Source organism: Phascolarctos cinereus, unplaced genomic scaffold (assembly GCF_003287225.1).
Source record: "Phascolarctos cinereus isolate Bilbo 61053 unplaced genomic scaffold, phaCin_HiC Scaffold_5;HRSCAF=322, whole genome shotgun sequence".
NCBI classification, from domain to species: Eukaryota; Metazoa; Chordata; class Mammalia; order Diprotodontia; family Phascolarctidae; genus Phascolarctos; species Phascolarctos cinereus.
This window is the reverse complement of record NW_027555958.1, coordinates 476,778,234-476,794,817: the sequence shown is the minus strand read 5'-3', so window position 1 is coordinate 476,794,817 and position 16,584 is coordinate 476,778,234. Positions and strand designations below refer to the sequence as shown.

Sequence of the window (16,584 nt, the reverse complement as noted above, 5' to 3'; positions counted from 1 at the left end):
GAGCCTCGGAGCACCGAGGGGAGGGGCTGCAGGGGCTGGCAGGGCGGGGCCTCGGGAGCACTTCGGGGCGGGGCTGCAGGGCTGCAGGCTCCGCCCTCCCGCTCCGCCAGTCTGCTGAGTGGCCTCTTCCTTGGGGGTCGCACCCGGACTTCCCCTCCTGCAGCCCTCGCCTGGTCTCCCCCTGAGCGCCTCGGCAGCGGCAGGGGCGCAGGCGCCGGAAGGTGAGCGGCCTCCGCTTCTCCGCGCTCAGTCTCTCTCGCTGTCGCCAGCGCTTCTCCCGCTCCCAGCCGGAGCCTGCCGCGGGGTGGCGAGCACGGCTTCGCGCCCCTCCCCCATGTGGACTGTATGCCCAGGAGGGCAGGCGCTCCTTCCTTTCCTTCTTTCTTCCCTTCTTCCTTTCCTTTCTTCCTTCCTCCCCTTCTTTCCTTCTCTCCTGGCACCCAGCCCGGGGCCTGTAGAGCACGTGACTGTGGGGGAAGGCGTCAGCCCTGCCTGGCCCCCTCCTGTGGGGATGGTGGGCTCCAGCTGGAGGAGCCTCCGAGGCCTCCTAAGCCCGGGGTCAGTTTTGAGCAATGTGCGTTGTTATTCTGTTTCCAAGTCAAGCCCACAAGCATTTATTAGCCGCCTAGTGTGTGCCAGGCACCATGCTCGGCAGAACCAGCCCCTGCCTGCTCAAGTGGGACCGAGTCCAGGCTGTAAGAGGGAGATCTGGGAGCCCCTCTCCAGGGCCAATTCTGCCTGCCAAGCACGGGGCAAAGAATGGAGAAACCGCCAGATAACAGATAGGTCTCTGCCTATGGACAGCATGGATAGCAGTGGTCTGGGGGAGAGGTGTGTGCCACTGGGCAGAGGGCTGGGCCTGGCAACAAGGCCTGTGCTCAGATACTGCCTCGGAGGCCTTAGCGCTGTGTGTCCTTGGGCAAGTCACTTTAATGGTGCCTGCCTTAGTTTCCTCATCTGTAGAATGGGGCTGGTAGTAGCCACTGCCTCCCAGGGTGGTTGTGAGAATCCAGAGCCCTTAGCACGGTGCCTGGCACACAGCGGACGCTATAGAAATGCTGTCTGTTGTTATTATTATAAAATAGGTAGGACGTGGCAGAGCTGGGATTTGAACCCATTTCCTGATTCTAGAGTTTAGGGTACCCCCGTGAACTTAAGAAGGTATATTTGGATAAGATGGCTCGCCTTTTCTGGGCCCACGTGTTCTGTGGCTTGCATTCCAGGCAGGGGTCAAAGGCTCCTTGGGAGTGGCAGTGACTTTGCCCTTCTCTACCTCTTCCCCCTCCTGGTGCCCTCAGAGAAAGCTGGGGAGGAAGGCACGTGGGGCTGCTTGGCAGCTTCTGCCATGCTTGGGTCCAGGGCCTTTTGCCTTCACAGCGCAGCCCTTGTTCACTGAAGGACCAGCCTGTTGTTGGTGACTTGGGGGTGGAGGCAGGTGTCTCAGCATCCCAGAGCCTGCTGCTGCTGCTGCTGGCTCCAGCCAGAGGGTTTTAGGGTCCCAGTGTCCTGGGGCTGGGGCTCAGGGGCATCTGAGCTCCCTCGTCTGTCCGGAGAGGTGGGTGACTCGTCCGGGCTGACCCAGGGAGGAAGTGGCCGAGCCACATTGGAGCCGGGCTCCAGGGCCTTTGGGGTCAAGAAGGGAGATGTCCGTTCTCTCCCTGGCCGATCCTCTGCAGGTGGAGAGTTCTCTGCATTGGCTTGGGTGGCCTGGCAGCCCCAAGCCCCTCAGGAACCCCTCAAGCACAGGGGTGTCGTGGGAGGACAGGAATATGCCTGATTGGGGTGGCTCAGTGAGTTCACCCTCCCTTCTGTCTTTGGACCCGGTGACCTTGGGTCTGTACCTGGATGGCTCCGGGGGCCCTCTGGGGGCAGCGGTGAAATGGGGTCAGCGTGTTCAGCTTCGGTTGTGCTATAAAACGAGGTGTGGGGTCGCTGGTGGGGAACCAGAAGGGCTTGGAGAAAGTGGCAGCAGCCACGGACACGGGGCCCTGTGCCAGAAAATCACAGGCTTAGTGGAATCTCAGCGGTCCATGGTCACTCCTTCACGTGGGTTGATTTCCTCAGAGGAGTCAGTCCCCAGGTGGGCATAGCGTCCTGGAAGCGTCTGCTCCGCAGGCTGCTGGCGGCTTGGCCCTTGGCTGTAGCTGCTCTCACGTGATGTAGGATCAGGAGGATTCGGAGGGGTGGGTGAGGATTGGAGAAAGGGTCGTGGTGTGTCCCAGAGGGACGGAGGCCTTGGAGAAGGCTGAGACCCAGGGAGGGGCAGGTAGCATCCGGGGCTGGACTGGAACCTGGAGCCTCAGATACTTCCTAGCCGGGTGACCCTGGTCAAGTTACTTGAGAGCTTTGTGCCTCAGTTTCCTCATCTGTAAAGTGGGGATCCTGAGCCTCCCCCCCCCCACAAGGCTATTGGGAGAGGAGCATAGGAAGAACTCAGCTCTTCCCTATCCTGAGGGCCAGGCCTGCTGTGCACAGGGAGGGGGGTGAGGGATGAGGTTTCTGGCCCCGCCCTCGCTTCCCTTCCCTTCCCCTGGCTGGAGTGGGTCAGGGGGTCAGTGCACACCTGTGCATTGGGAGGAGGCAGGAATGCTTGGGGTCATTGTATTCAGTTGTGCCTTATGTTTGCACATCCTCTCAGCCACCTGCCTAGGACAGCCTGAAAACAGGCCAGCTCTGCCTGGGCTTTTGCCTGTCCAGGCTCTTCTCACCTTCCCGAGGTGGCCAATGAGGAGTCCCTCCCTGAAGGAGTTTGGACACAGGAGATGATGTCTGACTGTGGATTTTCTGTCCCCTCCCCCAGACCACCATGGCCACCCAGCAGAAGCTGATGAGAGCTATTAGGGTCTTTGAGTTTGGTGGGCCACAGGTGCTGAAGCTACGCTGTGATGTCCCTGTGCCTGAGCCAAAAGAGAATCAGGTGGGACATGAAAGGCCATCCAAGCCAGGGGCCAGAGCCAGGAGGCTGGAGCCTCGAGGTCACTGGGAGGGGCCTGGGCCACACTGGGGAGCAGAGACCCTTGGTCACTGGGGAGGGGCCTGGGCCACACTGGGGAGCAGAGACCCTCCACCCCTGGTCAGTGGGGAAGATCTGCACTTGGGAGCAGAAACCCTTAACCCCCAGTCACTGGGCAGGGGCCCAGGTAGCATTAAGGAGCAGAGACCCTCAACCCCTGGTCACTGGGGAGGGGCCTGGGCTACACTGGGGAGCAGAGACCCTCAACCCATGGTCACTGGGGAGGATCTGCACTTGGGAGCAAAGACCCTCGACGCCCCTGGTCACTGGGGAGGGGCCCAGGTAGCATTAAGGAGCAGAGACCCTCGACCCCTGGTCACTGGGGAGGGACCCTGGCCGCACTTGGGAGCAGAGACTCCTGGTCACTGGGGAGGGGCCTAGGCCTCACTGGGGAGCAGAGACCCTTGACCCCCGGTCACTGGGGAGGGGCCCAGGTAGCACTGGGGAGCAGAGACCCTTAAACCCCTGGTCACTGGGGAAGGTCTCAGGCCACACAGGAAGCAAAGACTCTTGGTCCCTGGGAAGGGGCCTGGGCCACACTGGGGAGCAGAGACCCTCTACCCCTGGTCACTGGGAAGGTTCTGCACTTGGGAGCAGAAACCCTTAACCCCTGGTCACTGAGCATTGACCCAGGTAGCATTGAGGAGCAGAGACCCTCGATCCCTGGTCACTGGGGAGGGGCCTGGGCCACACTGGGGAGCAGAGACCCTCGACACCCCCCTTCCTGGAGGACGTGGGGTGAGGCCTGTGGTTTAATCCTACACACAGCTTCTGAAGATGTACCCTTGATACAAAGTTTGGTGAAGCGGTCACGTCTGTGTTTCAGCACCGGATAAACGTGTTCTGTGCCTTGCAGGTCCTGATCAAAGTCCACGCATGTGGCGTGAACCCAGTGGAGACCTATATTCGTTCCGGGACCTACAGCCGGATCCCAACTCTGCCGTACACGCCTGGCTCGGATGTGGCAGGGGTCGTGGAGAGTGTGGGAAGGCGCGTGGGGCACTTGAAGGTAGAGGCCTGAGCGTTTCCTTTCTCAGCTGCCTTTTCTCCAGATACCTCCACCCCCTCGCTCATGCTGCCCAGCTAGCCCTGGTGTCTCTCGCTCCTGGTGCTGGCCTGTCTGCAGGTCAGCTGGGAACTTCTCTTTTAGCCGCTGGTCAGGGCCCGCAGCCAGACCAAGCACTGACCACTTTCACCCTCCGGAGCATTCTGGCTTTCCGGCCTTCCCTTGCTGGCGGAGCTCACGTGCCAAGGGGGCAGCGTGGGGCTGGCCGCCTGCAGGACAAGGACATTCAGAAGCAGGAGGGGCATCCGGGCCTCGAGGTGGAGGCAGCCAGGGCTCAGGGCTGGGCCGGGGTCTCTTACGGCTCCATGGTTAGACTGCAGAGGTCCGGGACCTTTGGGGGGGAAATGACATCTTGCCTTTACTGACCTTTGATTTCCTCTGGGGTCGTCTCTCTGTATTCTGTGATGCTGAGGGGGGGGATGTGCTTCAGCAGACCCCTGCTCTGTCTGACAGGGCCTTCCTCTGCCCGGGGGAGGTGCCATGTCAGGTGTCCCTCATAGAGTGACAGGTCCTGGGGACAGGGACCGTTCCGTCCGTGGACCTCTAACACCTAGCACGACACCTGTGATGACTTGCTGGCTTTGGGAACTTCCAGGGGGGGAAGCTCCCTCTGCCCGTGCAGGCTGGTTGCCTCTCTGCCCATGCAGGCCTGGGAGGCACTGAGAATGAGGGGCCAGCACCTTCATTCAGCCCCTTCAGCGGGTGTGCTCAGGATGGAGCGCTCAGCAGAGAGAGCAGGGCCCAGTTTGGCTGGAAGGTGTCCACCTTTGAGTCTGCCGCCGGGCAGTTTTTGAGCATGGGAGCAGTTGGAGCCATAGGAAGGCAGCTCTGGCCGAGGGCACCCTGGGGTGTGGGGGGTGGAGAATGAGCTGGCCCGGTGCCCTGGGCACAAGGACTGTGTCTGGGCTCCCCCATGGGACCCCTGCGGCTGAAAGGCCCAGACTGGCCTTGGCTACAAGCCTAGGACTTGCACCTCAAAATCATGGTCATCGTCTCCTGGGTCTCACCACTTCCCCCTTCCCTGCGTGCACGGGTTGCCTTCATTGCCTCCTCAGATGCCCTCATCTGACGCCCCCACCAGGTGCCCTCATCTGACCCCCATCCCCTGCCACGCAGGTGTCCTCATCTGACCCAACCCCAGGTGCCCTCATCTGACCCCCCCACCCAGCTGTCCTCATCTGACCCACCCCCAAGGTGCCCTCATCTGATTTCACCCCCACCCAGGTGCCCTTATCTGACCCCCATCCCCCAGGTACCCTCATCTGACCCACCCCCCCAGGTGCCTTCATCTGACCCCCCCACCCAGGTGCCTTCATCTGACCCTCCCACAGGTACCCTCATCTGACCTCCCTCCCCAGGTTCCCTCATCTGATCCCGTCCCCAGCTATGAAGGACTCAGCCTGTCCAGAATCCCTCATGCCTTTTCCCCCTCTATCTTCCACAACAGAAAGGAGACAGAGTTTTCACCACCAAAACGGTCACAGGGGGCTATGCCGAGTATACCATCGCCTCTGAGCACACTGTTTTCCCGCTGCCAGAGAAGATGGACTTTGGTCAAGGTGCATCCATTGGGATCCCCTATTTCACAGCCTTCCATGCCCTGATACACAGGTAAGGACCTGGGGGGTGGAGTCGGCCCTCATGGGGGGGTGGGCTCAGCTTCTGTCCTTTTTGACATTTGTGAAGTGCTCTTCACAACCCCCCAGCCCGGAGACTTCAGAGAACATTCCCCACAGTGTTGGCTGGGGTTTGAGCCCAGGCCTGTTGAGGCCACAGGTCACATTCTTGTCCGGTCTGGATCGGCATCCTTTGGCTGCAGCCATGTGACCGCTCCTCCCCAGAGGGCTGGGCCAGTGCCTCCTCTGCTCAGAGCGCTCCCTGCCCTTGGCCCGTGGAGCAGGGCCCCCTATCCTTAGTGCTGCAGTCATGGTGGAGATGCCAGCCTGCAGAACTGAAGCAATTCAGAGCCGGGCAGACTTGGGTTCAGGTTCTTCCTCTGACCCCTGCTGGCTGTGGGGCTGTCGCCCCTCTTGGAACCCTAGGACTGGACACAGGGAGATAGGGGCTCTCTGGCCATCCAGGCCCAGTGGCCTGGCCTTCCCAACAAGCCCCTAAATTGTCATAGACCTGCATGCCGGGGGCGGGGGCCGGCCCAGGGCCAAGCGGGAGGTCATCGGGGCTCTGTTCTCTGTTCCAGAGCCCAGGCTAAGGCTGGAGAGACTGTCCTCGTTCACGGGGCCAGCGGAGGAGTAAGTGTTCTCCAAAGGGTGATGCGGGAACTGTGGGGGGCTGGTGCTGGTTCCTGCTCGAGGGGCCCGAAGGACCACGCCCGGCCTTTGCTTTTGTTAGGCCTGGAGAGAGGCAGGTTGGGGTTGAGCACTGGCACAGAGTCTGCCCAGACTTGGGCCTGAGGCCTCAGGGCCCCCTGTCGTGCCACGTTGGCTTCTCAGGGGACAGCAGCCGTCCCTGTCCACAGGACAGTTGGGCGCTCCTTAGACTCTGCAGCTGTGGCCGATGCAAGGAGGCGGGTCGTGGGCTGCGTGTTTGCTATGTGAGCATTTCTTCTTTTCTGTGCAGGAAGAGCAGATTGTTGTCGTGTGAAAAGATAAACTTGGGGGCAGCTAGGTGGCTCAGTGGATAGAACACCGGCCCTGGAGTCAGGAGGACCTGAGTTCAAATCTGGCCTCAGACACGTAACGCTCACTAGCTGTGTGACTCTGGGCAAGTCACTGACCCTTTCTGTACCCTGGGGAGGCCAGAGAGGGTATTCACAAGACCTTTGCAGATAGCTGCACTGGTCAAGGGAGGGGCTTTGCTCAGAGGCCCCCTGCTTCCCCAGTGCAGTCAGAGGATAGATCTGAACAAGCCTGACAGCTGGGCCTCTAAGGTAGGGTACTTCAGGCCTTGCCCTGGATAGTTCCCAGCATCTTCTGGCACGTTGACTTCCTGGCCGGGCTGTTGGCTCACCTGCTAAGCCATCATGACGCTCTGGAGGATGTGGGCTCCCCGCATCTGGCCGCCCTCATAGATGGCTGGCTAGCTGGCTTGGTGTGCATGGATTCAGAGGGGGGCTCCTTGGAGCAAGAGCCCCAGGACCCCTGCTGTCACCAGATGGTTGAAGGAGCCCCCTGCCTCCCAGAACCTGGGGGACATGACTTAGCATCTTCAGACAGGAGGCCGGTAGGGCCCTTGCTCCTGGGCCTTGCAAGCATCAGGCTGGTACCAGTAGGCCAGGAATTGTGCATCAGCCTGCCTGTGTTCATGCCTTCTCACAAGGTGACCAGGCAGTGCCCACAGGCCCAGTCTCCTGCTGAAGGGATCCGAAGTGGCTTAGCCAGGCATCCCCCTCTCCCCTGCTCAGCCAAGCCAAGAATCAGGCTGCTCAGAGACTGCTGGCTTTCAGAGCTGATGCTGCTTCTGAACTTGGTACACAGAAAAGGGGAGCCAGTTTCCCACTGGCAGCTGGCTCTGTGTGGGGAGAAGTTTAATTGGTTTATTTGATAGGTCAGCCACATCAAGAGCCCCCCTCCTCTGACTCCCCCAGTTGGCTGTTTGAAAGTGGATTAAACATAACTTGGAATGGCCGGGACATGTCCAATAATCTCAGTTACCCTCTAATGGACTTTGAGAGAGCTCACCTTGGTATGCTGTATGACATACAAATCTGTGTGGGAGTCAGAGGGAAGAGCTCAGCAGAAATCCTTGTTCTCCCCAGCACCCTTGTAGAATGCCTGGCTCCTGAACAGCAGTTTTAAAAAGCAGAACCCAGGCACTGTTTCTGAGCGGGTTCAACGTTGGTTAAATCCCTTGGATTACAGTAGCAGTGTGAGAGGCCAGGGGAGGGACTGATGTGGGAAGCTGCATACAAGGGACGGGGGTGGGGGGGGGGGGCTTGGTACCTGGCTTAGTCGTCTGTCTGGCGCAGCGGCTTGCTGCCTTACTGGATTCTAGCTTCTCTAGAGTGGGCCTCTTTGTTTTGTTTGTTTTTTTGGCAATTGGGGTTAAGTGACTTGCCCAGGGTCACACAGCTAGTAAGTGTCAAGTGTTTGGTCTGAGTCCGGGATTTGAACTCAGGTCCTTCTGACTTCAGGGCTGGTGCTCTATCCACTGCGCCACCTAGCTGCCCTTGGAGTGGGCCTGTTTGGAACATGGCACTAGACTACCTGTGGAAGCCTGTGCTTGCATCACTTGGTGAGGGCACCCAGCTAGAGGTGGCTGTCCAGTAAGAGGAGGACAGAAGAGATGTGGCCCACAACAAGCTGTCATGATGGGGCAGCCAGTCTATACCTAAGTGGAACTGAGAGAAACCTGCCCCCCTGGACCTCCTTCTGAAGATAAATAGTAGAGACTGTACATATGGCTCTGTAGTAATGTGTAAATACCACTAGTCTGGAGGCAAAGGTCCCGTGTTCAAATTGTGCCTCTAATGTTTACCACAGGGGCAACTTGCAGAAGGCCCTTCATTTCTCAGGCCTCAGTTTCCTCCTCTATAAAAGAGCCGTTTTGGGTCAGATGGCTTCCTAACTCCGAACAGTCCCAGATCTGTGATTCTAGTATCTTGGACACATCACTAATTCTACGTGGGCCTCGGTTTCCTCAGCTGTAAAAGAACTGTTTGGACTAGACAGCCTTTGTGGCCCTTTCCGGCTCTACATCTGTGACCACAGATAATGATGATGACAACCAGAGTTAATATGGAGCCAGCTGTGTGGCAGGCATGGTACTGAGCATTTTTATAATTATGATCTCACAACAATCCTGGGAGATAGGTTTTGTTGTCGTCCCCATTTTACAGTTCAGCAAACTGAGGCAAACAAGGGTTACGTGGCTTTCTCAAGTAAGCATCTGAGACCAGATTTGAACTTAGGTCCCCTTGACTCCAGGCCTGGTGCTCTGCGCACTGTGCCCCTCCTCCTACTTACTAGCGCTATTACCTTGGGTGCATCACTAATTATCCCAGACCTCCCTTCTTGGAAGCAGGGGATTGGCCTAGATGGTCCGGGGCTCCAGGACAGGGAGTGCAGGGAGTGGCCCCTCGGTTTACCCTGGGGTGCAAGGCTGGGCGTGCTGGAGGATTGGGCACGTGCTAAAAGCCAGAAGCTGCCGTGGGATGGTCCCCAGGGGCTGGGGTCTTGGCGGGTCCAGCCCAGCGCCAGCATCCATCTAGACGTCGCCAGCATCTGTGTCGGCCTCCTGTGCGATTCTCTTGGCCTCTCGACCATGAGCCCGCAGAGGACAGACGTCGCATAGGAAGTCAGGAAGCTGACCAAAGAAACCCAAAGTATTCTTTCTCCTCAGGTTGGAGTAGCGGCCTGCCAGATCGCCAGAGCTTACGGGCTCAAGGTTTTGGGCACAGCTGGTACGGAGGAGGGGAAAGAGATCGTGCTGAAGAACGGAGCCCACAAGGTCTTCAATCACCGAGAGGCCGATTACGTCCAGAAGATCAAGGTGGGATTGCCCTTAGCTCCCAGAGGGCGTGCGCTGTCTTTGGCTTGTTTCTGTGTCCTTGGCGTTTAGCGCATAGTAGGCGTAGCGGTGATGATGATAGCTAGCATTTCTCTGTCTCCTACTCTGTGCCAGGCCCTGCACTTTGCACTTCACAAGGATTCTCCCACTTGGTCCTCAGGACATGGCTGGGAGGGGTATGCTCTTATTAACCCCATTTTACAGCTGAGGAAGCTGAAGCAGGCAGGGTTAGTGATACTCCTGAGGTCACGCAGCTGGTCGGTGTCTGAGGCTGGCTTCTGTGCTGCCTAAAGAAATGCTTGTTCACTGACTGACTCACTGGGCTGCGGGCCAGCACCTCACGCTCACTGCTCATCCTCGGGACTTTGGGAAGGAACGTGAGGGCGGCAGAGCTGGCGGCTCTGTTGCCTCATCCAGTAATGTGGGAGGGCAGTGACAGGGCTGCCACTGTTGAGGCTGGGGCCCCAGGGCCTGTACATCCGTTCTGCTGCTTGGTCAGTGGGCCCAGAGCATGAAGCAGGGCTGGTGAACACTAGTGAGCTAGGTGGGTGCCCTCAGACCCGACTCTGAGCCTCAGTTTCCACATCTGTGAGATAGGGGTCCAGATTTCTCACCTGTCTCATGAGGTCGAGAGGCTCCGACTAGACTGTATCAGCTCCAAGGCCCTGCTAGGCCTGGGTTTGGGGAGGGACCTGCCCATGTGTCCCTCCAGGAATGCTGGCACACCTTGGCGAGGGGCAGCAGCCACTGTGGTCCTTGGTGCTTGGCCGTCCCAGGGAGGGACCATCGCTCCATTCATGGGGCGCTCTAAAAAATCTGTCGCTTTCCCATCGGGGTGCCTTATTGATCTGTGCACTTGTGTCGTGATGTAGGAATATGTTGGGGAGAGCGGACTGAACGTGATCATTGAAATGCTCTCCAACGTCAACCTCCAGAAGGATTTGCAGCTTCTCTCCTTCAGAGGAAGGGTCATAGTGAGTACTGGCTTCTCCAGGACAGGGTTCGAGCTTCACCCCACCCCAGCCTCATGCTCCGTCCCCCTCTAATGTGAACCCCTCTTTGTGCCCAGGTCGTTGGCTGCAGGGGCCCCATAGAGATAAACCCCAGGGACACCATGAACAAGGAAAGCAGCATCATTGGAGCCTCCTTATATTGCTGCACCAAGGTGAGTGCCAGCACCTTTCCGGGTGGTCCCTGAGGGGGTCTTTCAGTCCTGGACCTGGGCAGGCGGTCTGGGAAGAAGCCTGCGGATCCCTTCCCAAAATGTATCAAATACGCTAGGTTATGAAGACTCCCGAGCAGAGCCGGGGCGAGTTCTCAACGTCCACGGACTTCATGCAGCACCCAGAGGGTGTTAAAGTGGTCTGTGCCCCTGTGCCCGCACATCCGAGTGCCTTCAGGGCTCCTGCGTCCCTTTCCCTTCCAGTGTAGAGGACCCTAAGTCACTACATTTTTGCATTTCCCACAGGAGGACTTCCTGGAGTCTTCGGCTGCGCTACTGGCTGGCATGGAGATGGGCTGGTTGTGGCCAGTGGTCGGGCCCCAGTACCCGCTGGAGAATGTCGAGCAGGCCCACGAAGACATCATTAAGAGCCAGGGGGCTTTGGGAAAGATGATTCTGGTCATAAACTGATGCTGCCCGGTCCAGCGAGGACTGTGGCTGCTGCAAGAGGCTCTTCTGCCCCTCCCTCTCGAGCCCTTGGGCATCGGGCAGTGGTGTGATGCCGTGTCTCTTCCCCTCTGGGCCCTCCCAGGCCTCTCTGCCTTGTCATTGTCTGCTCATCAATAAAGTAGATTATTAGCTGTGGTTCCTGATGTGTTTGTGCTACTACTCTGCAGGGGGGTGGAAGCAAACCCTTGACCTGCAGTCTGGGTCTTTGCTCCCAGCCAAAGGGGAGAAAAAGCATCCAGAAGGAGGGAGGGACGTCAGCGTCCCGGGCAAAAGGGAGAGAGGCCAAAGAGCGGAGGGCTGCCAAAAAACATAGAGGCCCCAACTGGGTGAGAAGGAGGTTGTTAATCATTAAAGGAAAAAGAGAGATGCCATGTGATTGCTCAGAAATGTGTTAGGCAAGATCTGGTTCCAGCTCCAATGTTCTTGGCATGTCCCTCGTGCCCTCCAGATACTTCTGGTCAGCCCTCAAGGTGTTTGTGTACGCCGAAAGGCCATCTTCTGCATGTTGAGACTGCTGCACTGCACCTAATACCTAACATGTTAAAAGGAAGGACCTTTGCTGAGTAGAGAGACCTGTAGGAAATAAAAGGGTGGGGAAGCAAATGAAGTGCTAAAACTCCAATAAATAATAAAACAAAATCAAAAGAATGAAAAATCGAAGAGAATATGAAACATCCCATTAGAAATTAGCAACTGATCTGGAGAACAGATTAAAGAAAGATAACATAAGAATAGTTGGACTACCTGAAAATTACAATAGAAAAAGAATCCTGATACATTATTACAAGAAATTATCAAGGAAAATTGCCCTGAAGTTCTAGAACAAAAGGCAAAGCAGAAATAGAAAAAATCCACTGATCACTACCTGAAAGAGTTCCCAGGAGGAAAACTTAACTGGAATATCATAGCCAAGTTTCAAAGCTCCCAGTTAAGAACAAAATACTGTGAACAACAAGGAAAAAAACAAAAATAAATTAAATATGGAGCTACAATAAGTGTTACCCAAGATTTAGCAGCTGCTACATTCTAGGACTGTAGGTCTTGGAATACTGTTTCATAGAGCAAAAGAGCTGGGGTTACAACCAAGGGTAACGTAGCAAGCAAAGTTAAGTATAATCGAGTGAAAAAAAATGGACACTTAAACTGAAAGAGTTTCAGGTATTTGTGACAAAAACATTAGAACTTAAGGAGAAATTCAACATATAAGATCCAGGATAAATATAAGGTAAACATTAGAGACTAATTATAAGAGACTCAGTGAGGTCAAATTGTTTACTTTGTATATGTGAAAATGTTATCAGTACTCTTATGGCTTTCATCATTATTTGGGCACTTTGAAAGAAAGGCTCAGGCTGAGCTGTGTATGAGGGGGTGAGTCTAAAAAGAAACATGTAGGATACAAATTAAAACAACTCTGAGGTACTGCATCACACCTATCAGATCTGCTAACATCACAAAATAGGAAAATGATAAATGTTGGTGAAGATGTGGGAAACTTGGAACACTAATACATTGTTGGTGGAGTTGTGAACTGATTCAACCATTCTGGAGAGCAATTTGGAACTGTATCCAAAGGGCTATAAAACTGCGTACCCTTTGACTCAGTAATACCAGTTTTAGGTCTGTATCCCAAAGAGATTGTAAAAACGGGAAAATGACCCACATGTACAAAAATATTTATAGCAGCTCCTTTTGTGGTGGCAAAGAATTGGAAATTGAGGAGATGCCCACCCACTGGGGCGTGGCTGAACAAGTTGTGGTATATGAATGTAGTGGAATACTATTGTGCTGTAAGAAAGGATGAGCAGGCAGACTTTAGAAAAACCTGGAAAGACTTATATGGTCTGATGCTGAGTGAAGTAAGCAGAACCAGGAGAACATTGTACAGAGTAACAGCCACATTGTGTGATGACTAACTTTGATAGACTTAGCCCTTCTCAGCAATGCAAGCCTCTAAGAACATCTCCAAAAGTCTTATGGTGGAATATGCTATCCATGCACAGAGAAAACTATGGAGTCAATGCAGATGGAAGCATACTATTTACTCTCCTTTTGTTGTTTTGTTTTGTTTCTTCTTTCTTGTGGTTCCTCCCATTAGTTCTAATTCTTTACATCATGACTAATGTAAAGATATATTTAGTTTGAATGTGTAAGTAGAGCTCATATCAGATTGCACGCTGCCTTGGGGAGGGGAGAAGAGGGGGAGGGGGAGAAAATTTAAATCAAAATCTTATGAAAGTGAATGTTGAAAACTCAAATTAAATTAATTTTAAAAAATTAAAGGAAGAGATAAAATGGAGTAATTATCTCATACAAATGAGAAATAAAAGGAAGAATTCATACAGAAGAAGCTAGTAGAGGGAGGGGGAGTAGTACTTGAACCTTAATCCCATTGGGAATGGGTGAAAGAGGGAACAACATATCTATATCTATATCTATATCTATCGATCTATCTATCGATCGATCTATTGATCTATCATCTATCTATCTATCGATCGATCGATCTATCTAGAAGAGTATAAATGTCTTCTAAATGCAGAAAGAAATAAGAGGGCAAAGGAAGAGGGGTGAAAGGAGAGAATAAGGGAGGGACTCTTGGAGGGGTACAGAGGGTGAGGAATAGAAGGGCAGGTAGCAGGTAGAAGTAAAGCAGAGGAGTGAGGAGGGATAGGGTAAATAGGGTGAGAAAGATAGTGAGGAAAAATAGAGAGGAAAATACAGAAGAAATTGTAGATTAGAATATGAATGGGATGAATTTACCCATAAAATGGAAATGGGTAGCAGATTAAAAATTTGAATTCAATCATATGTTGCTTTGAGGAAACAATATAAAAATGTGAGACACAAAGATAAAATAAAGGGCCAGAGTAATATTTATTGTGTAAAAAAAGCAGAGGTAGTAATCATGATCTTAGGCAAAGTTAAAGCTAAAATAGATTTTATCAAAGAGAAAAATAGGGAAACTAAATAGTGTTTCAGCAATATTGTTTAATATTGTTTTAGACCATTTAAAATTATTAGACAGTATAAAATGCCTGAGAGACAGACACAGGAACTGTATGAACATAAACATAAAACACTTTATACAAATAAAGTTCAGATCTAGTTAGAGTAATATTTATTGTTTATGGGTAGGTAAAGCCAACATAATAAAAAAATGACAATTTAATCTATTCAATGCCATCCCAATTAAATTACAAAAAAAATATATCTGAGTTAGAAAAAGTAATAACAAAATTCATTTGGAGCGACAAAAGGTCAGGAATTTCAAGGAAACCAAGGAAAAAAGACATAAAGGAAGCAGATTCAGCAGTATCCGACCTTAGACATATTATAAGGTGAGAGAACATATGTTCATGTATGAAATGGATAATTTCAATTATTTTATATTAAGATTTTCTTGTATAAATAAAACCTATGTAGCCAGGAATAGAGGGAGTGCAGAAAGTTGGGAAAGAACTTTCATAGACAGTCTCTCAGACACGGAACTGGAATACTGCTGTGGTGCAGGAAATGATGACCTGGTGGATTTAGAAGAACATGGAAAGATTTGGAGCTATGAAGGAAGATGCTGTCCACCTTCAGGGAAAGGCCCATAGGAGGAAATAAGCATGGTACAGTCTTACCTATATGTGTATATTTGTAGACGTCTGTGCACATGCACCTTTCTCCATCCGTGTTTAATTGTAGCCTTCTTTAAGTGGGGGGGGGGGAGAAAAAGTAAAGTAAAAAGTGCACAGCAGAGAACAAAGGAAACCACACCAGGAAGCAGGAAAAAGCTGGGCAGCCTTGAAAACAATGGCCAGTATTTATTCTACAGGTTTTCTTGAAATGGGAACTGACTGTTTCATATTGAATCCTCTCTTTATGCTCTGTTGTGTACATGCCAATGTTCTTTTTCTTCTTTTCTCATTTTTATTTAAGCTTAAAATGAATTTAAAAAATTATTTTAAAAAGTAAAAAAAAAAAAAGAAAAGGGGATGTTTTCAGAGGACTAAGTGCTCTGGGAGGTTCTCAGTGAGCCTCGATGTCCCAGGGGCCTCCCCAAGGCGTCTGGGGTCAGATAAAAGGTCATTGGGGAGCACTGAACACAATACAATCCTGCACAACAGAGATCACGTGCATTGGAGGCTCTTTTCCAGTTGAGCGGGAGGGGAGCCGACCTGGGACCATTGTCTTAACTCAACGACATGAGGCAATTGGCCAAAGTCTGGCAGGGGGCTCCCTCCCCTCCCCAAATGCAGACCCTGTTCCTGGGTCAGTTCTCAAAAACCCTTAGTTTAAGGAACGTGGAGTCATTCTTGCATTCAAGTGACTGCTTCCAGCATTGATTGATATCTGAACTTCTGGACCCTAGAATCTGCATTTATCCAGCTTGGATTCCTCATTACCCATGACCATTTTTACTGGTTCTGACCCATTTGGACCTCTGGAAAGCATAGCATTTAAAATTCTCCCCTCACACATCCCCAGCCTTGACTCTAGGTGACACTTAAGTTTCAGTCCCTGTGCTCTGGAGCATGTGAAACAGGAAAGCCTTCGCCTCCCTGGTTGTGGCTCACACTCCACCAGGACGCTCTCTCTCAAAGGTGGGATTCCAGCAGAGTTCAGGAGGATGGTGCAGCCTCCAGAACCGTACTTTACTACTGTTTCAAAAGGAGAGAAGGAAGAAGACACTTCCTCCTAAAAAGGGGGACTGGAAGAATGAGCTCTCCCACCCGGCAGCTTCCTACCTGTGAAGGAAATGCCCTAGAGGTTCGTGGAATGATGGGGAGCAGCGCCAGCTCTGTTTAGTCTGACAGATCCCTTGCCTTTTTAGGATGATGGAATCTTATTGGTTAAAGTGCCCCAAGCCAGTCCATTTGAGGCTGTCCTCTTCCAGGGCCTGACACCGATCTCTGTCTTCCACACGTGCTCCACAAACCTTTCTGTGAGCCCCCAAAGAGAAGACCAGTGTATTCTTTCCCCTCAGAGAAATCCCTCCAGCCTGAAGAATTTACCTCTTCCAGGTAAAGTAGGGTATGAATTATGCTCAAGAGAAGCACTGTAACAGAAATAATAAATATGAATAGCTCGCCGTAAGAGTTTAATACGAACATTCAAAATACGTATCTGTGATTTCTGATTAAATCTTTGAGTACATATATTTATCTTTAATCACATTTCTATGTAATTGTATGCACACACATTCATAATTAGTTGTTGCCTAGAATGTTTTCTAATTAACTTTAAACTGTTAATTTATGGTTTATTCTGGTGACGTGATCTGGAAGAAGTTGCCCTGTGTTAGTACTGAATGGATGGCACGGGGTTGGTTGCTTTCTTTCTTTGAATTCCTGAATGTGTTTTTCTTGAAAGAATGTGAAA

The 16,584-nt window shown here is 52.6% G+C and overlaps 1 protein-coding gene across 2 annotated transcripts; it reads left to right on the top strand.

The window, feature by feature from the left end:
- Nucleotides 1–76: 76 nt before the first annotated feature.
- CRYZ (crystallin zeta) lies at nucleotides 77–11,352 on the top strand. 2 transcript variants are annotated; one of them, XM_020968535.1, is made up of 9 exons: nucleotides 77–221; nucleotides 2,801–2,917; nucleotides 3,870–4,022; nucleotides 5,527–5,690; nucleotides 6,277–6,328; nucleotides 9,378–9,527; nucleotides 10,418–10,519; nucleotides 10,615–10,710; nucleotides 11,014–11,352. In XM_020968535.1, the coding sequence occupies exons 2-9, from the start codon at nucleotides 2,807–2,809 to the stop codon at nucleotides 11,176–11,178; spliced, it is 993 nt and encodes a 330-aa protein (XP_020824194.1). In that variant the 5' UTR covers nucleotides 77–221; nucleotides 2,801–2,806; the 3' UTR covers nucleotides 11,179–11,352. The 2 variants fall into 2 exon arrangements, with proteins under 2 accessions (XP_020824194.1, XP_020824195.1); XM_020968536.2 differs by lacking the exon at nucleotides 77–221 and adding an exon at nucleotides 1,305–1,555.
- Nucleotides 11,353–16,584: the final 5,232 nt, after the last annotated feature.

Bases quoted from the DNA above. Each gene is read 5' to 3' on its own strand.
- CRYZ (XM_020968535.1), top strand. From the start codon at position 2,807: ATGGCCACCCAGCAGAAGCTGATGAGAGCTATTAGGGTCTTTGAGTTT. The intron at 2,918-3,869 runs GTGGGACATGAA...TGTGCCTTGCAG, and splicing joins CTGAGCCAAAAGAGAATCAG to GTCCTGATCAAAGTCCACGC. The intron at 6,329-9,377 runs GTAAGTGTTCTC...CTTTCTCCTCAG, and splicing joins TTCACGGGGCCAGCGGAGGA to GTTGGAGTAGCGGCCTGCCA.